At 42.2% G+C, this 24,363-nt stretch overlaps 1 protein-coding gene across 3 annotated transcripts in view; it reads left to right on the top strand.

Moving 5' to 3' along the window:
• Positions 1-24,363, top strand: part of rcn1 (reticulocalbin 1, EF-hand calcium binding domain) — a 192,866-nt gene that overhangs the window by 60,411 nt on the left and 108,092 nt on the right. For all 3 annotated transcript variants that reach the window (XM_060941795.1, XM_060941796.1, XM_060941794.1), the window contains one exon: positions 14,501-14,679. In XM_060941795.1, the coding sequence (XP_060797778.1) occupies positions 14,501-14,679 (179 nt within the window). The remainder of the gene's footprint in view (positions 1-14,500; positions 14,680-24,363) is intronic.

Here is a 24,363-nt window from a genome sequence, read left to right as displayed (position 1 = left end):
CAAATGGAGGAAATTCAAGACCGTTGTTACCCTCCCCAGGAGTGGTCGACCAACAAAGATCACTCCAAGATCAAGGCATGTAACAGTCGGCGAGGTCACAAAGGACCCCAGGGTAACTTCTAAGCAACTGAAGGCCTCTCTCACATTGGCTAATGTTAATGTTCATGAATCCACCATCAGGAGAACACTGAACAACAATGGTGTGCATGGCAGGGTTGCAATGAGAAAGCCACTGCTCTCCAAAAAGAACATTGCTGCTCGTGTGCAGTTTGCTAAAGATCATGTGGACAAGTCAGAAGGCTATTGGAAAAATGTTTTGTGGATGGATGAGACCAAAATAGAACTTTTTGGTTTCAATGAGAAACGTTATGTTTGGAGAAAGGAAAACACTGCATTCCAGCATAAGAACCTTATCCCATCTGTGAAACATGGTGGTGGTAGTATCATGGTTTGGGCCTGTTTTGCTGCATCTGGGCCAGGACAGCTTGCCATCATTGATGGAACAATGAATTCTGAATTATACCAGTGAATTCTAAACGAAAATGTCAGGACATCTGTCCATGAACTGAATCTCAAGAGAAGGTGGGTCATGCAGCAAGACAATGACCCTAAGCACACAAGTCGTTCTACCAAAGAATGGTTAAAGAAGAATAAAGTTAATGTTTTGGAATGGCCAAGTCATTCCAAATTAAGGTCAAGTCCTGACCTTAATTCAATCAAAATGTTATGGAAGGTCCTAAAGTGAGGAGTTCATGTGAGGAAACCCACCAACATCCCAGAGTTGAAGCTGTTTTGTACGGAGGAATAGGCTAAAATTCCTCCAAGCCGGTGTGCAGGACTGATCAACAGTTACCGGAAACGTTTAGTTGCAGTTATTGCTACACAAGGGGGTCACACCAGATACTGAAAGCAAAGGTTCACATACTTTTGCCACTCAGATATGTAATATTGGATCATTTTCCTCAATAATTAAATGACCAAGTATAATATTTTTGTCTCATTTGTTAACAGGCCCAAACCATGATACTACCACCACCATGTTTCACAGATGGGATAAGGTTCTTTTGCTGGAATGCAGTGTTTTCCTTTCTCCAAATATAATGCTTCTCATTGAAACCAAAAAGTTCTATTTTGGTCTCATCCGTCCACAAAACATTTTTCCAATAGCCTTCTGGCTTGTCCACATGATCTTTAGCAAACTTCAGATGAGCAGCAATGTTCTTTTTGGAGAGCAGTGGCTTTCTCCTTGCAACCCTGCCATGCACACCATTGTTGTTCAGTGTTCTCCTGATGGTGGACTCATGAACATTAACATTAGCCAATGTGAGAGAGGCCTTCAGTTGCTTAGAAGTTACCCTGAGGTCCTTTATGACCTCGCCGACTATTACACGCCTTGCTCTTGGAGTGATCTTTCTTGGTCGACCACTCCTGGGGAGGGTAATAACAGTCTTGAATTTCCTCCATTTGTACACAGTCTGTCTGACTGTGGATTGGTGGAGTCCAAACTCTTTAGAGATGGTTTTGTAACCTTTTCCAGCCTGATGAGCATCAACTAAGCTTTTTCTGAGGTCCTCAGAAATCTCCTTTGTTCGTGCCATGATACACTTCCACAAACACGTGTTGTGACGATCAGACTTTGATAGATCCCTGTTCTTTAAATAAAGCAGGGTGCCCACTCACACCTGATTGTCATCCCATTGATTGAAAACACTTGACTCTAATTTCACCTTCAAATTAACTGCTAAAGAACAGGGATCTATCAAAGTCTGATCGTCACAACACGTTTGTGGAAGTGTATCATGGCACGAAAAAAGGAGATTTCTGAGGACTTTGCGAACAACGACCCCCGGCGCATGTGTGGAGGGCATCCAGGCCATCACGGATTACAAGAACAGCAACACCTCATCAGCCACCATAGATGTGTCCTTCCTAAACGAGCTCAATGACTTCTATGCCCGTTTTGATAAGGACAACAAAGAAAAGGCCATAAAGATCACACCCTCTGTTAACCCTCAGCTACTCATTCTCTCACACACAGACGTCCAAAACGCACTGAGTCGCATCAATGCACGCAAGGCTGTGGGCCCTGATGGTATTCCAGGACGTGTGCTCAGAGCTTGTGCTGAGCAGCTTTCAGGAGTATTCACGGACATCTTCAACCTGTCCCTGGCCCAAGCAGTAGTACCGGTGTGCTTTAAATCAACATCCATTGTGCCAGTGCCAAAACACTCCTCCCCAAAGTGCCTAAATGAATACCGCCCAGTGGCACTTACTCCTATAGTAATGAAGTGCTTCGAACGACTGGTCCTGGCACACCTCAAAGACTGTCTGCCCCCCACACTCGACCCACACCAATACGCCTACCGCAGTAACAGGAGTACAGAGGATGCAGTCTCCACAGCGCTGCACTGTGTACTCTCACATCTGGACAATAAAAACACTTATGCAAGAATGCTGTTTGTGGACTTCAGCTCAGCATTCAACACTGTCATCCCCGCCAAGCTAATCACAAAACTCACAGACCTTGGAATCAGCACTTCCCTCTGCAACTGGATCATGGACTTTCTGACCAACAGACCACAGCACGTTAGGTCAGACCACATCACATCTTCCACCCTCACACTCAGCACAGGAACTCCGCAAGGATGTATGTTGAGCCCCTTCATCTACTTTCTTTTCACCCATGACTGCAGACCTATGTATGGATCCAACTCCATCATAAAGTTTGCAGACGACACCACAGTGATTGGACTAATCAGCAACAACGACGAGTCGGCGTACAGGTCAGAGGTTAAACACCTTGCTGCTTGGTGTGCGGACAACAACCTGCTCCTTAACACCAGCAAAACAAAAGAAATCATCGTGGACTTTAGGAAGGAGAAGGGAGGCACCCACACCCCCCTCCACATCAATGGCATGGAGGTGGAACGTGTCTCCAGCTTCAAATTCCTGGGGACCCAAATCTCAGAGAACCTGACCTGGTCTACCAACACCTCCCACCTCATCAAGAAGGCCCATCAGCATCTCTTCTTCCTAAGAACACTGAAGAGAAACCACCTGTCTGCTGTCATCCTGGGCAACTTCTACCGCTGCGCAGTAGAGAGTATCCTGACTAACTGTGTTACAGTGTGGTATGGAAACTGCTCTGCTGCTGACTGCAAAGCACTCCAGAGGGTGGTGAAAACTGCCCAACGCATTATAGGTGCTCCACTTCCAGACATTGAGGGAGTCTACAAGAAGAGATGCGTGCGCCGGGCACTTAGCATCCTCAGAGACTCTTCCCACCCAGCCAACAGACTCTTTCAGCTCCTCCCGTCCAGGAGGCGATTCAGGAGTCTGCAGACCAAAACAAGCAGATACAGGAACAGCTTCTTCCCCACAGCCGTCACCCTACTGAACTCTGCCAGCAGGTGATCCCACACCCTCCTTCTACCTGTATTGACTCTTGTTGCACTTGATAACTGCACATCTGGTTCCATAGCTGTACATATTCTCTACTGTTGGATCTATTTACACAGCCAGTCTTGCATATGTGTGTATATATGTATATGCTTACATCCACACTTGAGTTTAGGTGTGCATGTGTATGTATGTATGTATGTATGTATGTATGTACAGTATGTATGTGTGTGTGTATATTCTGAATGCCTATTTAACTTTTATTGTTTGTATATTCACTAGACATCTGTATTGCAAGTTAGTTCTTCAGTATATAGCCTTAAGGATAATTATAACCACCCCTTTTTTATAGCCCTACCTGTACATACTTCTCCCATAACTTTTGTACATGTACTGCACAGATGTATATGTGTAAATTCTGTATGCCAATTCAACTCTTATTCTTTTATATTCACAAGACATCTGCATAGCAAGTTAGCTACTTCTGTATATAGCTTTAAGGATAATTATAATTAAAGCCGCAAGCGGCCTCGACGGGCCCTCGCGCCAGCGGCCAAGGGGGGTGGGGGCATGCGTCCCTGCGAAAAACCTTCCACAGCTTCTGCGGCAAGAGACATTACTCCCACAATGGCGACAAAGCACAGAATTGGACACATGGCAACAATAGGGTCTCGCACTTCATGCGTTGTCGACCATGGCAAGCGCCTCAATAAGGGTCTTGAAAAGAGTTTGCTTGCCAAGTTTGACAAATAAGAAGCTGCAATATCATTTTTGCCATAATCAGCACCCCCAGGGGCAAAAGTGCACAAAATTTGGCGTATATGTCAGGTGAGCTATGAAGAGTTTGCGTATGAAGTTTGATGACAATTGAGTAAATAGAAGATGAGATATAGATTTTTGAAGAATAAATTTTTTGGTTTTTCCCATGTCAGTAGGTGGCGCTATGCTGTACATGAGCGATTATGAGTTGGAAAAATAAGTGTCTACAACAGCAACGTACAATCACAAGGTAGTGGTGTGAAGGAAAAGCATTATGGAATTATTTACCAAAAACCCGTTTTGGAGCAATTGCGTGGGCCAAAAACAGCGCCCCCCATGGACGAAAATTCCCAAAATGTGGTATACATGACATGGGAGGTAGTAAGAGGGTGGCCGTGAAGCTTGACCAAATTTGAGGAAAGATTGGATTTTTTGCCCAAAAATAGCGCCCCCAGTGGCGAAACATCACAGAAATTGGGTCACATGTCAGAAGCCCAATGAGTGATTTGCGTGTGAAGTATGAGCAGTGTTGAGCAATTAGAAGATTTGTGATGAATTTTTAAGCATGTAAAATTCTGCATTGAAAAATGATTGACGTATAACTTCTGAACGGTTTACGCTATGTGAAACGTATTTAGCAACTTTTGTCAGCCATGTCTGTAGATGATGTGTATCAATTTTGGTGACGTTCCTATGAACGGTCTAGGAGGAGTTGCGCCGTCTTCGTGGCCATGCATTTCGCACAAAAGTGAAATTACCTCACTTCCTGTAGGGCGTGGCTAATGCATTGGCATTACATTTTTGTCCGGCTTGGTGAGATACATATGCGTACCAAAGGGCATGCCACTACTACAAACTACATGGCAACCAGGCACCTTAATGCGAGAGGCAAAAATCACAACACGTTAGGGGGCGCTATAGAGGCCCTGAGGCCCGCCTGGATCTGGGCTTCTGGTTCTCAGTAGCCGTGGCAGTCTAAGAAAAAGGAGCCAAATTTCGAGCGTTGTCGACCATGGCAAGCGCCCCAGTAAGGGTCTTGTAAAGAGTTTGCTTGCCAAGGTTGACAAATCAGAAGCTGCAATATCATTTCTGCCATAACCAGCACCCCCAGGGGCGAAAGTGCACAAAATTTGGCGTATATGTCAGGTGAGCTATGAAGAGTTTGCGTATGAAGTGTGATGAAAATTGAGTAAATAGAAGATGAGATATAGATTTTTGAAGAATAAATTTTTTGGTTTTTCCCATGTCAGTAGGTGGCGCTATGCTGTACATGAGCGATTATGAGTTGGAAAAATAAGTGTCTACAACAGCAACGTACTATCACAAGGTAGTGGTGTGAAGGAAAAGCATTATGGAATTATTAACCAAAAACCCATTTTGGAGAAATTGCGTCGGCCAAAAACAGCGCCCCCCATGGACGAAGATTCCCAAAATGTGGTATACATGACATGGGAGGTAGTAAGAGGGTGGCCGTGAAGTTTGACCAAATTTGAGGAAAGATTGGATTTTTTGCCCAAAAATAGCGCCCCCAGTGGCGAAATATCACAGAAATTGGGTAACATGTCAGAAGCCCAATGAGTGATTAGCGTGTGAAGTATGAGCAGTTTTGACCAATAAGAAGATTTGTTATGAATTTTTTAGCATGTAAAATTTTGAAGTGAAAATTGATTGACGTATAACTTCTGAACGGTTTAACCTACGTGAAACGTATTTAGTAACTTTTGTCAGCCATGTCTGTAGATGATGTGTATCAATTTTGGTGACATTCCTATGAACGGTCTAGGAGGAGTTGTGCCGTCTTCGTGGCCATGCATTTCGCACAAAAGTGAAATTACCTCACTTCCTGTTGGGCGTGGCCAATGCATTGGCATTACATTTTTGTCCGGCTTAGTGAGATACATATGCGTACCAAATGGCATGCCAGTACTACAAACTATATGGCAACCAGGCACCTTAATGCGGGAGGCCAAAATCACAACGACTTAGGGGGCGCTATAGAGGCCCTGAGCCCCGGCCAAGTTTGGGCTTTTGGTTCTGAGTAGCGGTGGCAATTCTCGGAAGTGGTGCCAAATTTCGTGCGTTTTCGCCCATGGCAAGCGCCCCGAAAATGGCCCAACAGCGGAGAAAAATAAAGAAGAAGAAGAAGAAGACGACGGAAGAATAATAATAGTGAACTCTTACAAGAACAATAGGGCCTTCGCCCATAGGGCTCGGGCCCTAATTATAACCACCCTTTTTTATAGCCCTACCTGTAGTTACTTCTCCCTTAACTACCGTACATATACTGCACAGAACTATTGAACATCCTATTTATTTATCTGTACATTCTCTACTCACTATAACCGTCTCATTTGCACTAGCTGTACATAGCTGCATTCATCTATACATATTGCTTATCTGCACATACTGTATTTATTTGTATTATACTGCATTTCTGCTATTTGCACTTCTGATTAGATGCTAACTGCATTTCGTTACCCTGTATATACTGAGTAATGACAATAAAGTTGAATCTAATCTAATCTAATCCTAGAAGTTCACATACTTTTGCCACTGACAGATATGTAATATTGGATCATTTTCCTCAATAAATAAATGACCAAGTATAATATTTTTGTCTCATTTGTTTAACTGGGTTCTCTTTATCTACTTTTAGGACTTGTGTGAAAATCTGATGTTTTAGGTCGGTGTTTCTCAATCTATGGGCCGTGGACCGGTACCGGTCCGTGAGAAGATTGCCATCGGTCCGCAAGCCTGCCTCTGCACTAGTAGTCAGTATTATAATTTCAAACTACTGGTCACTGTCAATCAGATTATGTAAAGAGCGATTGGCTGGCTCTGCTCTCAGTGCTTTTGTTACTGTGTGCCACGTCACATAAGTCCCGCCCCCCCATTCTAGAATGTTAAGTGTTCCCGCCCGCGCAAGGTTGCACACTTGCACTTATTCATTCATTCTGTCCCAAGTCCAGTCATTCGCGCACACACGCTTTATGAGAGCAATATCATGGCATGTTCAAAGCAAGCTACTCTTGACTCTTTCTTTGGAAAGCGCCCATCTGACAGTGCAGATACACAACATGAGCCAGAGGCAAAAAAATATTGCCCATTCACTCGCAATTACGACCCTTCATACATACAATTCGGCTTTATTTCAAGTGATAGTTGTCCCCCGAAACCAATCTGTGTTATCTGCCAAACCATGCTAAGCAACGAAGCTATGAAACCATCCAAATTACGCCAGCATTTGGAAACTAAACATTCGCATCTCAAGGATAAATCAGAGGATTTTTTCAGAAGAAAACGTGATGAATTGGCCACCCAAACTAAAGTGTTGAAAAGTAATTTGACCGAGAATGAAAAGCTAACAAAGGCATCATACATGATTTCACACTACGTACATTTCCAAATGTCAGGCACCCTTCACAATTGGGGAGAAGCTAATTGTGCCTTCGATTGTTACTGCTTGTCGTGAGGTGTTGGGTCCGGCTGCTGCAGCCAAAGTAAAAGAGATTCCTCTGTCAAATGACACGGTCTGTCGTCGAATTGACGATATGGCGCCAGACATCGAAATGCAAATTTTAGAAAGGGCGAAGTCATCTGACTGGTTTGCCATTCAATTGGATGAGACCACGGATCTCTCTAACTTGGCTATGCTTCTGGTCTACATCAGATATGCTAATGAGGGCCAATTAGTTGTATGAGGATTTTTTGTTTTGTAAGGTGCTTCCAGGGATCACAGCCGCTAGAGAAATATTCTGTACGCTTGATGGGTACATCTCTGGGCATGGGTTGATATGGGGGTGTTGCGTTGGTGTCTGCACAGATGGGGCAGCGGCTGTGACCGGCAGGCACAACGGAATTGTTGCTTGGGTAAAAGCCGTTTCACCATCAGTGCAGGCAATGCACTGTGTTATTCATCGAGAGGTACTTGCCTCTAAATGCCTGTCCACAGAGCTTCATGAAGTTTTAAATCAAGTGGTCAAAATAGTGAACTTCATTAAGGCCAATCCGACAAATTCCCATCTATTTACAGCTCTGTCTAGGAGGAGTACGTTAAAAATGACCATGTGTAATTTCACTCCAAATGGCCTTATGACATCATCATTCCAAAGTTCTACCCATTCATTTCAATGGGAAATGGAAAAGGGGCGCTATAAAGTCCCTGGGCAATGCCCGGGGCCAAAAGTCTGTGGCTGAGTAGCGGTGACAATGACTGATGTGTATATCAAATTTAATGAATTTTTGTGCATGGGAAATGCCTCAAATAAGGCCAAACACGACAGAAAAAAAAAAATAATAATCCTTTGAAAAACAATAGGGTCTTTGCACCGAACGGTGCTCGGGCCATAATAATAATAATAATAATAATAATCCTTTGAAAAATAATAGGGTCTTGCACCGAATGGTGCTCGGGCCCTAATAATAATAATAATAATCCTTCGAAAAACACTAGGATCTCGCACCAAACAGTGCTCGGGCCCTAATAATAATAATAATAATAATAATAATAATCCTTCGAAAAACAATAGGGTCTTCACACCATTCGGTGCTCGGGCCCTAATAATTAGGGCCCGAGCACCATTCGGTGCGAGACCCTATTGTTTCTCGAAGGATACTTCTTCTTCTTATTTTTTTTTTTCTGCCGCGTTTGGCCTTATTTGAGGCATTTCCCATGCACTAAAACTCATGAAATTTGATACACACATCAGTCATTGTCAGCGCTAGTCAGCCACAGACTTTTGGCCCCTGGCATGGCCCAGGGACTTCATAGTGCCCCTTTTTCCATTTCCCATTGAAATGAATGGGTAGAACTTTGGAATGATGATGTCATAAGGCCATTTGGAGTGAAATTACACATGGTCATTTTTAACGTACTCCTCCTAGACAGTTCATCAAATTCATGTCAAACTTGGCAAACATGATGCCAAGATATTGCTGAAGTTGAATCGCTAAGGGATTTTTGATATGTTGTAATATGTTGAAATATTATAACATATAATATGCCAAGATATTGCTGAATGTTGAACTTGAGATCTTGAATATGATTCCGATTCTGATTCTGATACTCTTTAGCCGTTATGGGCCTGTCTGGTATAGCGCCACCAACTGGCCAAGGAAAGAATAGGGTTTTGAATATGTGTGTTTTGACACATGATGAATTTTAACATGCTTCTCCTAGATGGTTCATGAGATTCATGTGAAATTTGTTATACGTGATGCCAAGATGTCGCTGATATTAAATTGCAAAGGGATTTTTGATATCTTGTAATATGTTGAAATGGCCTTATGATTTTAATATCTTGCCACATAAACAGGAAACGTGTCAGAAAGCCACAGTGCATTGACTGTATGGTCGGACACTTCTTACATCAATAGATATTATGATTATTATGATAACAATGGGCCTGCATGTTATAGCGCCACCACCTGGCCAAGCAGGAAATGTGCCAGAAATTGGCAATGCCTTAACTGATTGATCTGACACTTTACAAAATATTGTGTATTATGATTGTGATGATATTCACATGCATACCTGCCAACCTTGAAAAAATTTTATGAGTACAATTTTACAATTTCATGAGTACCCCCCCACGTCAACCTCACCCCAACCCGGCGCGCATGCACCCCCACAGACCACAACCAGCAGACCAAAAACACACTTTCAATCCAGTTTTATTGATTGACCTTGGGAACATAGTCCAGTTTTGTAAAACATTCCTAATGATAGACTTTGGGAAACTGTTATTGATGGCTCTTGGGAACTTCCTTCCATTTTGAAAAGCACAACAAACATTAAATACATGTGCAAATTAAATTAAATTAAACCAGAGCCACTCTTTCAAAATAAATAACAACACATTAAATTAATACAGTATGTAAAAAAGGCACTTTCAACACAAAACATGGTATGCACAAATTTCCCATGCAATAGGTTTAGACTTTTGCATTTTTTAACATGTTGGAAGTATATTGCATTATACAGTAAAAATATTGCATTATACAGTACACTGCAGTATTTTGTAGTATGCCTTTTTCATGTGCAAACTATTGCATTTGCATTCGAAATATTGCATTTACTGCAGTAATACTGTATAAAAAAGCATTTGATACTGCAGTACCACGCAGGTTTTTTCATAAGAGGGATGACCAATTTTCGACTTCACATCATCTGCAAACATTCTAGGCTACCATTGACAGAAGTTACCGACTGCCCTTAAGATATACAACACGCTACATTTTGTTGAGCACATCAATAAAGTGGTACTTATCATAGTGATTCAATGAGAGCGCGAGAGGAATTGTAATCAGGTTTCGTTGGTTACCGCATCGAATATGCAACCTCGAGTGACGGCTTCGAGGTTAAATGAAGAACTAGCCTGTACTGTTGGTGTTGTAAATGCACAAAATAACGGCTAGGAAGCTCTTGAGTACACGTGAAACACAACCGTTTCTGTTACAAATATAAAACGACGTCTCTAACCGATGTTTCAATCCCCGACTCGCTCGGGGATCGAGCGAGTCGGGGATTGAAACATCGGTTAGAGACGTCGTTTTTATATTTGTAACAGAAACGGTTGTGTTTCACGTCACCTGGCTGCACTGCTGCACTCAAGTCAGAGACGCGAAGGAGGAAGGGGCGGGGGTGAAGAGGGCGGAGCCACACGCTCTGGAAGAGGGGCGGGGGGATTGGGCAAAGCGTTCCATTCTGGCTTTGAGTTTTCTCACAGATCAGCGGTATCAACTTCAGCGAGAACTTGACTGAAATGCGAGTTCGGACGATATGCATACTTTTTAATGTGAAAACGTACAGTCATACAATGAGGTAAAAATTTGTAGCGGCTACGCAAGATGCGTACAGGTTGGCAGGTATGCACATGTGTAATTCAGATGCCTAGCACAGCGCCACTATCTGGCCAAGCAGGAAATGGGGAAAAAATGTTCAATTCATTGATGGATTGATCTGAAACTTTACAAAATATTGGATATCGTGAGTCTGATGATATAACATATACAATTCTGTGCACACTCATACACACACAGTCATATGCATATTTATGCATACACACACTCTCTCACAAGTATGCATTCACATGCACACGCAACATCTATGAGCACACACTCTCTCTTTCACACACACACTTTCTCCCTCTCCCTCTGACAAACAGACACACACACACACACACACAATAATAGCGGCGCACCATACCTAAGAAAAAAGGGTAAACCCATCGAGTCGATTTTTTGTGGTTTGTCCGTGTACGTGTACCACCAGTCATACACACCGCCTAGTGGTCAGTGTTAGTAATTACCAGTCATATACACTGCCTAGTGGTCAGTGTTAGTAATTACCAGTCATACACACCGCCTAGGGCGGCACGGTGGTGTAGTAGTTAGCGCCGCCGCCTCACAGCAAGAAGGTCCGGGTTCGAGCCCCGTGGCCGGCGAGGGCCTTTCTGTGTGGAGTTTGCATGTTCTCCCTGTGTCCGCGTGGGTTTCCTCCGGGTGCTCCGGTTTCCCCCACAGTCCAAAGACATGCAGGTTAGGTTAACTGGTGACTCTAAATTGACCGTAGGTGTGAGTGTGAATGGTTGTCTGTGTCTATGTGTCAGCCCTGTGATGACCTGGCGACTTGTCCAGGGTGTACCCCACCTTTCGTCCGTAGTCAGCTGGGATAGGCTCCAGCTTGCCTGCGACCCTGTAGAAGGATAAAGCGGCTAGAGATAATGAGATGAGACACACCGCCTAGTGGCCAGTGTTAGTAATTACCAGTCATACACACCGCCCAGTGGCCAGTGTTAGTAATTACCAGTCATACACACCGCTTAGTGGCCAGTGCTAGCCAGTAAAGAAATGAAACAAAAGAGATTGGCTAGGATATAAGAAAATTCTACAACCCAGAAACAGATGGGAGCTCTGCTTTTAGGCAGTGCCTAAATCTATATATTAGTGACCTGCCATCATTGTGCATTTTGTTGCAGACATATGAAAACTCTGCATGTACACACACACACACACACACACACACTGCAGACACAGGAAAGCTAAGATGATTTAAGATTACAGCGTGAGATAGAGATAAGGAGGAGACACATGTATAGTTTTGTACATATATAAATGTACATTTTCACACCAGAGAAACACACACACACACTTACAGTCTTTGTCTGTCTATCTCTCATCCGTCAAGCAGTCATGGCATTTGCAACATGCACAACACCTTTGAACATTTGATGAATATATGACATGTGGCTGTTTTGTTGGGTCATGAGAATATTTATGCATACAATCACATTTCACATATTGTATCTATGGAGGCGGACACGATGTGTGTGTGTGTGGGGGGGGGGGGGTTCAGGGGGGTGCACCGAGGCGTAGGCCTATGCAGGGCCTTGCAGCACCAAGGCCTAACATTACTGGGCCCCAGAGCAAAGAAGTTTGAGAAACCCTGTTTTACGTCATATTTATGCAGAAATATAGAAAATTCTAAAGGGTTCACAAACTTTCAAGCACCACTGTGTATATATTTAAAATTATAAAAATTTATTTATTTATTTATTCCCATTAAATTTAATCTAAGTACTAGCATTCTTTTTGACATCCAAACTGGACCTATTCCAAGAAGATAAGAAGATAGTGATGATTACAGCAGTGGTTTTTATACTTTTCTTCATTAAATAAAAGATTTGGTTCAGGTGATCACCTGAACCATTAAGTAAAATGAGATGTGCTTGTATTGGAATCTCAACACAGACACTGGAATGAAATGGCTGCCATACATAGAGATGCTGATTTAAGAAAACAATTGAAGTGGTCTCATAATTTTTTCCAGAGGGGTGTGTGTGTGTGTGTGTGTGTGTGTGTGTGTGTGTGTGTGTGTGTGTGTGTGTTCAAAATAAAAAAATTATATTATATATAATATTTTAGAGCAACATTCTGCCAAAGGATGTCTTTTTCAAGGAAGGTCTTCCTTATTTCAGCAAGACAATGACAAACCACATTCTGCACATATGAGAGTCCAGGTGCTAAACTGGCTCGCCTAGAGTCCAGAACTTTCTCCCATTGAAAACATTTCATGCATTATGAAGTGCAAAGGAAACCCTGAACTATTGAGCTACTGAAATTATATATCAGGTAAGAATGGGGCAACATTTCACTTTCAAAACTATAGTTCTTGGTCTCCTCATTTCCTAACAGTACTGATGGTAGGAAAATGGTAGGACATGAAAACGATAGGAAAAGGGCATGTTTACCACTGTGTTGCATCACCTCTTCTTTTAACAACACTGTTAAAAGAAGAGGTGATGCAACACAGTGGTAAACATGCCCTTTTCCTTCTGTTTTTGAAAGGTTGCTGTCATCAAATTCAAAATGAGCATACATTTTTCAAAAAACAATAACATTTCTCAGTTTCAACATTTGATATGTTGTCTTTGTACTATTTTCAATTAAATATAGGGTTTCCATGATTTGTATATTATCACATTTTGTTTTTATTTACAGTTTACACAGTGTCCCAACTTTTTTGGAATTGGGGTTATATGGAAAAAAAGTATAATTTACTTTAGTCTGTAATTATTGATGTAATGGTAAATTATGTTGGGTGTTCATGATTTGTAAATCATTACATCTGTTTTTATTTACATTTTACACAGTGTCCTACCTTTTTATAATTCGGGTTATACATTAATCACATTTCATATATGTATTATATATGATTACACACAAGATTAAGTGAAATTAGACAACAGTTAGTTTGTGTGGTGTAATCAATCAAAGCCAAGAGAGTGTGTTCATTACAGTGGTTTTATCACGGGTAAAGACATGCACACCATGGTGTGGCTTCTTGCTTTTATAAAACAAAATCAACATGAAAATCCCGAGTTCAATAAGTAAGTTGGCTTATTATTAATAATATTTGCAATACATAGTCTAACAGTAAGGTTTGGTTGCTAAACTATTTAGCAGCCAAATATTAAGGCATTCCATTAACAGAACAGTGACTTGCACTGATATCTTCAGGCATGTTTGATGTATTATATTCAGCACAACTGTCGTATGTGATTATCTGCTCCAACCACTCCTTCCTATGAAGTTTTTTTAATTGTTTCTATTTAAGAAAAAAAAACAGATTTTAGGATCAAGCATGTCTGTTTTATCATTTTGATATAATCTCAGACAGCCAAGATAAGTTTATTATTTAATTATTTAAGTGGGATGATAAAATATGATAATGTCAAGTGATTAACTATTAGAGCAAACCTGGAAAAGCATGTTGGTAATTTGTGATATAACCTGTAATAAATATGATGATAGAATGCGGTGATATGATGTAATTTTGCAGCAAACCCAGATGAGTTTGCAGATTCTTCTGATCAGTTCAGCTTTAAGAAGATGCTGCCACGAGATGAGCGCAGATTTAAAGCAGCTGATCTGAATGGAGACAAGCGAGCAGAAAGGGACGAGTTCACTGCTTTCCTCCATCCTGAGGAATTTGAGCACATGAGGGACATTGTTGTCCTGGTGAGTGAGACACACCTGGTCCTGAGTTCATTCTAAGAACAGACAAAGTGATAACTGACAATTCATATCCTACTTAAATACACAACATGGAGTAGACTATGTTGGTTGGGCAACCAACCCAAATTTTGTGTCAAATAGTGTGGATGTTTTTTTTTTTTTTCTTTTGGTAGTTGTTTCAAAGAAAATAATTTTTTAATGTAACAGACAAATGCTCACAGTATTATTGGGAATGAATATAAATCCTGACAGTATCACTGCCAACCTTGGCTGTTCTTTGGGTGTGAAGGCTGTTCAGCTTCCCTGTGACATAGCATGAACAGCAGTTTAATCCTTTGATGCAAAACATATGCACACCCCTTCTAATGCACAACATGGGTCAAAAATGACCCGCATTCATTTTCCAGGTTATTTCATGCTGACTGAGTTTTCTTTGCTCTATCTTTTGAAATCAATTTATTTTATGATTGAATATTCCAAGTATTCTTTAAATATCTTGTTTTTAATTACCACAAATCATTAATTAAATTTTTTCTTTCCTACTTTATGAACAAAAATACTTTTTATATTACTACACATGGGTCATCCAAGTGTGATTTAAAATTAAATGTCTTAATACTATAATAATAATTTGTTTCAAGTAATTACTTTAGCAGTGAATGGGGCCAGTTATTTATTTATTAACTATGTAGTTAGCTAAGCCAACTACAATAAAATTAGCTAACTAAAGTAGAATATGTCAACAGCTAGGTAGCTAATAGTAATTACTTATAACTTTCTGACAAGTAATCTACTCACTCTCAAGGTAACCTAAACATAATCAATTTTTTTCTAAGGTAATGTTAGAACAATTGAAAAACATTACTTACATGTATTAGATGGGCAAAGGGCGCTGTGCTGAGCTGTGAAATGTCTGACACAAGCACAATTCACAGTTCCCACCAAACGCTGTAGTAAATGCATGCGGGTCATTTCTGACCCATGTGTGTAAACTTGATGTAGAATTACAAAAGCTGTGCTTGTTCATAACTTAAGAAAGGAAAAATAAAAATGATGATTTGTGCTAAACAAAAACAAGATATTTACTGCATATTTGGAAATATATATATATACGCCATAACCCGACATGGGTATTCACACATCAATTAGAGTTTTCTAAAGTTCCTAGCTCCTTTGCTTCTCATGTCTCCTTCTCCTAAGCTCCATGTTTCTCTCTCTCCTGTCCGCCTCCAGCTTCTTACAGATGTCTTTAGACAACCTTCTCCAGGCAGAGCGATCCTTGACAGTGTCGCTCCAAGAGTGCAGGACTCCCCCGCGCCTGAGAATGTCCTTAAGCGTGTCTTTATATCTAAGAAGGGGGCGCCCGACTCTCCTGGTGCCCTTGTTCAGAACTCCGTACAGTAGTGATTTCACAGGCCGCTTGTCGGGCATACAGGCAACGTGACCAAGCCAGCGCAGTCTATTTCCAATGAGCAAGATCTCGATATCTGTGGCTTTTGCGCGGTCCAGCACCTCGTCGTTTGTGACGAAATGGTCCCATCTGATGTTGAGGATGGTTCTCAGGTGGCGCTGCTGGATTGTCCTCAAAAGCTTGATTTGGTGACGATATAGGGTCCAAGTTTCGCTTCCATACAACATCAGCGGGATGACGCATTGATTGTATACCTTAAGTTTTGTTTCTACTGTCAAATCCCTGCAGTCGAAAACCCTGTCCCTGAGTCTCCCCATCGCACAGGACGCAGCCTGTATCCGTGCTGTCATCTCATCATCTAGCTTGCAGTCGTTTGACACGTAGCTTCCTAGATATTTGAACCGATGTACTCTCTTCAGTTTGTGACCATCAATGTAGAAGTCCAGCTGTTCACCAACACTCATAGTTTCTGTTTTCTTGATGTTGATCTTGAGCCCCATTTTCAGCGACAGGTCGTTGTAGGCAGATAGCAAACACTGTAGTGCAATACCATCGTTTGTAAATATGGCGATATCATCTGCATACTGAGCTTCTCGTACGTATTCGGTGAAACTCTTGGTTTTTTATTTTAAGCGCCTAAGGTCGAATAGGTCACCGTCATATCTAAAGCGAACCTTAATACTGTAGCCGGGGTCTATGTCCTTGAAAGCAAGGTAGATCATAACTGCGGCATACATCCCAAACAGAGTAGGAGCTAGCTTGCACCCTTGTTTGACACCACTGTTGTACTCAATTGGGTCAGAAAGTTCACCGTCAATACACAGTCTGGCGTGTACTTCAGAGTAGAGCGTCCTGATCACTTGAACGAACTTAGCAGGGCATCCAAGTTTTCCCAAGATCTTGAAGAGAAGCTCTCTGTTCACGCAATCAAAGGCCTTAGTGAAGTCAATGAAAGCAATATGCAGATTTTGCCTCTGCTCTCTACACTTTTCCATTACTTGACGCAGTAGGAAGATGCCATCAATTGTGCCTCTGCCGTCTCTGTAGCCTGACTGGGATTCGGGGTACACTAGCTCTGCTAGACGTTTAAGACGCTGCAGTACGATGTCAGCAAAAATCTTTCCTACCACACTGAGGAGGGATATACCACGATAGTTGCCACAGTCACTGCGGTCACCCTTCTTAAAAAGGATGCAGATGATGGCGTCAATCAGGTCTGTTGGCAATCTAGCTGATATCCAGAACAAATTGAAGATGGTCAATAGGAATGCTGCCAGAGTGCGTCCACCATGAACGAGAACTTCAGGTAGTATACCATCCAGACCAGGACTCTTCTTGAGCTTGGTGTTCTTGATAGCGGTCGTGACCTCTTCCAATTTGATTGGCTCGTCAAACTCTTCAATAAGAGGACGTTGTTCGAGTTCGTCAAGTACATTCCAGTTGACGTCAATTGGTTGATTCAAAAGTTCTTGAAAATGTTCAACCCATCATTCTCTGATATCGTCTGGTGATGAAAGCAGAACACCATCCTTAGTTCTCACGGCGTTGAGGTTTCTTGGTCTTGGGCCGTAGACAGCGTTAACCGTTGCATAGAACTCCCTAAGGTTATTCTCCTTTGCAAACTTCTCTGCTTCGTCAGCCTTTTGTTGGAACCAGTTGTTCTTAAGCTTTCTAATCTCCTCCCTGAGAGCTGACCTGTCTCCGTTTAGTTTCTTATCCTTGAGAAGACGTTGGATCTTTTCACCATGATCTTCAAACCAGTCCTGGCTTCTGCACCATTTCTTTCCAAAGGATTGTTTAGTGACGTCCTGAAGCACCCTCTTCAGATCCTCCCAAGAGTCAACGGGAGTGCTATGAAGTTGCTCATCCAGCAACCTTTCAAGCCTCTCTTTTTTCTCGGTATTTATTGAGGTGTCTAGTTTCGCCAGTGGCTTCGTCCTTTTCCTCTTGTTCCTGATCGAGATCGAACATCTGCATGTGAGGAGTTTGTGATCTGTGAAACAGTCTGCTAATGGATTGACCTTAGTCACGTTAATGATCTTTGCAGCCTCCTTGTCTGCAAGCACGTGATCTATTTGATGCCAATGTTTGGAGCGCATATGCTGCGAGGTGTTCTTAAGATGGTTCTTCAGCTGAAACATTGTACCCATTACTGAAAGTTGGAAATGGGTACAGAATTCGAGCAGCTTCAATCCATTAGAGTTCATTTTTCCTACTCCATGCTTCCCGATGACGGCCGACCAAGACTGCCAATCCTTCCCAACACGAGCATTGAAATCCCCGAGAACAATCGTTCTGTCTCCTCTGGCTTTAACCAAGCACTCTCCGAGTTTCCCATAGAAACTCTCCTTTTCAACTGGTGACCTCTGCATGGTGGGTGCGTAGACACTGATCAAGGTGAGATGAGCACCGTTGTTAAGAGGGACACGGGCGGTCATTATCCTATTATTAACAGGAGCTGGGTTTATGTGACCAAGTTTGTTGGAGATGGCAAAGCCAACGCCAGCTGTTCTGTCTTCACCACCGCTCCAAAAGATGGTATGGCTTCTCTCCTTGAGGTTTCCAGTGCCTGGACGTCTGACCTCACTCAGTGCGCAAATATCTATGCCTGCCTTCTCAAGTTCTGTGCAAATGATTGCAGTAGCACGTTCTGGCCTGATGGATGAATCACTATCGTTGGTTGTGCGAACATTCCACGCTGCCAGGTTTAATTGATTGCCTCTCCTCCGAGAGGGAGCATTCCTTCCAAAAATCGAACCATTAACATTATCATTATCATATGGACTTCGCATATTTTCCACCACTGCCATAGATCGTGGGGTGTCGGATACCTCGAACGCAGTAGCATTATCTGAAACTCTTTGAAAACTCATCTCATTAAATGCAGGGCTGTGCCTAAAAAAGACGAACTAAACGGCACAAGATAGTGTCCCTTGGCGAGTAAACCCCAGAGGTCGACAGGACAGCGTAGCTGACACAGTCGTAAGGAATACTCGTTGCATTTTCGCCAGAGCTGAAGCCGGGTTGACCAACAGCCCTGCCTAGCGCCAGAAGCTGCAGCCGGATTGACGTGCAGTACTGCCAGGTGCCGGAAAAGCTGCCGGGTTGACAGTGCAGATCCGCCAGTGGAAAGTAATAAGCCATGTCCACATCATTGTTCAACAGCGTGTTGGGTTTTTTATCGGGGTATGCTCCCCTAGATCCGCCGTGTTTTGCTATGAATAACAGGGGCACCTCGAGTAGGAAGTGGCTAAGCGCCACTCACGGACGGTCTTCACCATGGAGAGGCCAGTGGCCGCCTGATGGAGATGCCATAAGTCCAAGATGTTCTATGGACTCGCATCACATGGTGCTGGATGTGGGGAGACCAGTCTAGGACGCCGCTAGGGCCACTAGGAAAGGTACTACTCCTCCAGAGATCCTTGCCTTTTATTTGGAAAAGTAAATGACAAAATTAATTTATTTCAAAAGTATATCATAGAAATACTCAGCCATACATGAAATAACCTGGAAAATGAATGCAGGTCATTTTTGACCCATGTTGTGCATTAGAAGGGTAGTGATACAAAAAGGGTTTTTATTCAAAAAGTAAGAAAGGAAAAAATAAAATAAGGATGTATGATGATCAAAAACAAGTTAATTGAGGAATACCTTGAATACTGAATGATGGAATTAATTTATTGCAAAGATATACAAGATAAAAACTCAGCCGGGTCACTTTTGACCCATGTTTTGCATCAAAGGGTTAAAAAGATGCAGTGGCTGGCTTCATGTGTCCATGGAAGCATGTGTTAGCCTTCAACTAGAGGTCTGCGCGGGTCGGATTTTTCAGTCCCGCTCCCGCATTGTGCAGTCATGCTCCCGCCCGCGCCCGCAAAGAATTATGATTTTCAGTCCCGCTCCCGCCCGCGCCTGCCATATTTTGTCCCACTCCCGCCCGCAAATCCCGCATGATGCAGACGTTCGTGTTATTTCTCAGGAAAGTTATTGTCTTGACACAGCGTGATGGTGCCCCGCCCCCTACTTTGAGTGGATTTGAGCATAAATATCTACAGCTCATGTTCACGTTTGTTATTATTTACCTTGTTTCTGAATTCAGCATGTAGTGTCTCTAATAATAATAATAATAATAATAATTAGTGCTGTCAAGCGATTAAAATATTTAATCGCGAATCGCACATTTTTATCACATGAGAAACCATTGTAATTCTCTGATCAGCATAAAAAAGTGAATGGGCTTGCTTTGTACCAATGGTGTTTTTTTTTTTTATTGCAAAGCAGAGCTAGCAAGAGGAGTAAACTTCACTCTTCTTCCACTTCACTCAGTGAAGTGATTTACTGCTTGAGTTATTCTACAGCTCTAATCAGAGAGACAGGTTACACAGTGACGGTAGGCTTGACATGCTTGATTATAATATAAAGTACACTATTATATTAACTTTAAGTTGTTCGTTGATAAATATTGCATTGAATCTGATCTTTACTGTTTCATCTCACTTAACACATTTTGTACTTTTACACTTTTTCTGCCTGTTGATGCGTCACGCTGTCCAATCAGAGGCGGCCAAATTTGCATATTACAGGAAGGATTTCTGGGATAGCATTGAGTTTACAGACACTGTCTTCTTAAAACTGAATAAATATTTAAAAAGAGCCAAATGAGCCAGTCTTCTGAACGGCTCTTTTCAAAGAACGGATCACAAAGATGCGGATCCCATCAAAGAGCCATAAATCCCATCTCTACTAGTTTCAAAAGCTTATGAAAAACCTACATCATGTCACAGAGCATTAATCTTGCGATAAAAAAAAATTATCGCCGTTAAAATTGAGTCAATTTAACGCGATAATAACGCGACATTTTTTACAGCACTAATAATAATAATAATAATAATAATAATAATAATAAAAGACAGGCGAGCACGTAATTCCAAGTGGAAATTTGGTATATTTATTGTTCAGCCATACAAAACATTAGGCTAACCCAGTTTACATTTGTTAAGCATTTCTAACTAGAATATCCTATAGAATACCCTATAAGCATAGCATATAGAAATGTTATAACAAAACACAGTCCTAGCCTACAACAACAAAAAATCGACAGTATAGGCTACTGTAGACATTATAGGGCTATGGTTGCACATTTCTAAAACTATTTGGGCTTGAGCCTCCGTGCAAGTGTTAAACTCAATATAACATAGCTGACCTTGTTTGAATATGAATAAGAAAAACGAGAAAATCAAACGCAGGTAAACGAAACAACTAAGCCTATTGCTTAGGATATCGGGTTCTTTGAACAGCTATGGAGAAACAGCAAATTGTTCACTGTTGAGGGCTTCAACATACTGCGCCTTTCCTCCAGTATGCGACCACATATGCTGAACGCGCGCTCGGATGGTGCGCTGGAACCTGGAATGGCCAGTACATGCCGTGCCAGTTTGGCAAGTGTGGGAAAGTCATAGCAGTGATTTTTCCACCACAGCAGGATATCTTTAGATTGGTGTGATTCGGATCCAATGAGTTTCACTTTCAGATAATCATCAATCTCGGAGTTTACAGACTTCGATTCAGCACCCGTAGCACCGACATCCTCCCATTCCTCAAACTCACGAAAAGTGACCTTTTTAGGTGGAGGTGGTTCCGCGCTTTCATCAGTTTGGACATCAAACCCCAACTCCTCGGTCATCTCTTTCACAGCTGATTTCCATCCGCGTCGTACACAAGTGAGAACGACTTCCAAATGTCCGATTTCAGGACTCTTGACTTTTTAACGGTAAATGTACTTCTTTTTAAACCAGCACTTACTTTTGAAGCACTGTGAGATTCAGTAAAGGAGCTCTGCTTTTCTGCCATGATCGGAGATCTCAAACACGGAAGAGGAAAAGAATCGAGAAACGAACGAGAGATATTTATCCTCTCCTGAATCAGAATCAGAATCATAATTCTGATGACCAGCTCATCTAAGGTGTCATTGAGGCATCATGTTAGTGTGGGTCACTGGAGGCTGGGTGTGAACGGCGAGTCATTAGAGTGATCAAAGGATTTCCTGTTAGGGCAGGGGCGCAGATAGGATTTTTGAACTGGGGGCTGTCAGCAAATGATTCCATTTTGTGTATGTGTGCATATATATATATATATATATATATATATATATATATATATATATATATATATATATATATATATACACACATACACTACCATTCAAAAGTTTGGGGTCACTTTGAAATGTCCTTATTTTTGAAAGAAAAGCACTGTTCTTTTCAATGAAGATCACTTTAAACTAATCAGAAATACACTCTATACATTGCTAATGTGGTAAATGACTATTCTAGCTGCAAATGTCTGGTTTTTGGTGCAATATCTCCATAGGCGTATAGAGGCCCATTTCCAGCAACTATCACTCCAGTGTTCTAATGGTACAATGTGTTTGCTCATTGCCTCAGAAGGCTAATGGATGATTAGAAAACCCTTGTACAATCATGTTAGCACAGCTGAAAACAGTTTAGCTCTTTAGAGAAGCTATAAAACTGACCTTCCTTTGAGCAGATTGAGTTTCTGGAGCATCACATTTGTGGGGTCGATTAAATGCTCAAAATGGCCAGAAAAATGTCTTGACTATATTTTCTATTCATTTTACAACTTATGGTGGTAAATAAAAGTGACTTTTCATGGAAAACACAAAATTGTCTGGGTGACCCCAAACTTTTGAACGGTAGTGTGTATACATGTTATTTCACCTCCCTCACTGCCATCACCAGGAACTACCTGCAGGCCAGGACAATGATAACATTTTAACATAGCCTATGGAAATTCAAAGTTTACACATTATCATCACGCACAGAAATTGCAAAACTGCAAAACTAGTTTTAAAACCGCTAAGTTCCAACTGTTAAACATAGCGAGAGTCTGGGCTACGTGTGTGTGTGTAAAGTGTAAACCAGTGCATCCTGACTTTCTAACTATGCCTGTGTGTTGCGTGAGCGGCAGTCAGTCAACAACTCTTCGCAAAGTTTCCTTATGAAACAATATGCTCGCTGAAATTAGGGATCTGGCAGGGAACGCCAGATTAAACATTAAAACTGCCTTCTGAGCACTGTATCTACAGGCTACCACCGAAAGAAGGAGGCTACCAGAAAGGCATCACTCCGTACGATTTTACTTTCACTACAACATTACTTTGAACAGACTATCAAAAAATTGCAAGGTGATATGATAAAGTAAGGCACAGTTTACTTACAGTCGTTTTTTTTTTTTAAAAACGATGCAACCGTTTTCTGCCTTTTGGCACCCTTCATCATGCCGTGTTGGGGTCCTGAACTAGGAGGAGCTGTCCCCGATATGCCTGTCAAACTTGTTGTGGGTAACCATAGCAACCAAGCTCGAGCTCGCAACCTGTGCAGTCTGCGCAGTTGCAACTATGTATGTACTGCTGTGCACCTCAATAAACCGAATGGTAATTAGTCTTTTGATTTTTCCGTGAGGTTTGCCTTATGCAAAGAAAGACAGCATAGACGTTTTTTCCTCCCTATAAGTGGGGGGGGGACCGAACGAGGTGAATTTAAATCTGGGTGGGACGAATCCCCCCCGTCCCCCCCTCTATCTGCGCCCATGCGTTAGGGTGATCAATGGCAAATTTAAGATGCCATTCCTCACTCAATCTGGCAATCTGACTCTCTCTGCAAATTTAGGCATCTTAAAATGTTTTTATTAATGCCAAATAAAATATCCAGCACAAATTATATATGATAGACATAAATTAATTTCATCATCATCATTTCATCATCTCTAGCCGCTTTATCCTGTTCTACAGGGTCGCAGGCAAGCTGGAGCCTATCCCAGCTGACTACGGGCGAAAGGCGGGGTACACCCTGGACAAGTCGCCAGGTCATCACAGGGCTGACACAGACACAGACAACCATTCACACTCACATTCACACCTACGGTCAATTTAGAGTCACCAGTTAACCTAACCTGCATGTCTTTGGACTGTGGGGGAAACCGGAGCACCCGGAGGAAACCCACGCGGACACGGGGAGAACATGCAAACTCCGCACAGAAAGGCCCTCGCCGGCCCCGGGGCTCGAACCCGGACCTTCTTGCTGTGAGGCGACAGCGCTAACCACTACACCACCGTGCCGCCCCGACATAAATTAATAATTTATAAATTTCATTTCAAACACGTTTTTAGTTAGCGGGACTGCAGCTTATCACCGCTCCCACCCGCGCCGCATATGTGCACTCCCGCTCCCGCCCGCGCGCGCATATGTGCACTTCCA

The sequence above is a fragment of the Neoarius graeffei genome, chromosome 15, assembly GCF_027579695.1.
Source record: "Neoarius graeffei isolate fNeoGra1 chromosome 15, fNeoGra1.pri, whole genome shotgun sequence".
NCBI classification, from domain to species: domain Eukaryota; kingdom Metazoa; phylum Chordata; class Actinopteri; order Siluriformes; family Ariidae; genus Neoarius; species Neoarius graeffei.
Note: the sequence above shows the minus strand (reverse complement) of the source record. Positions and strands in the feature narration are given on the sequence as shown.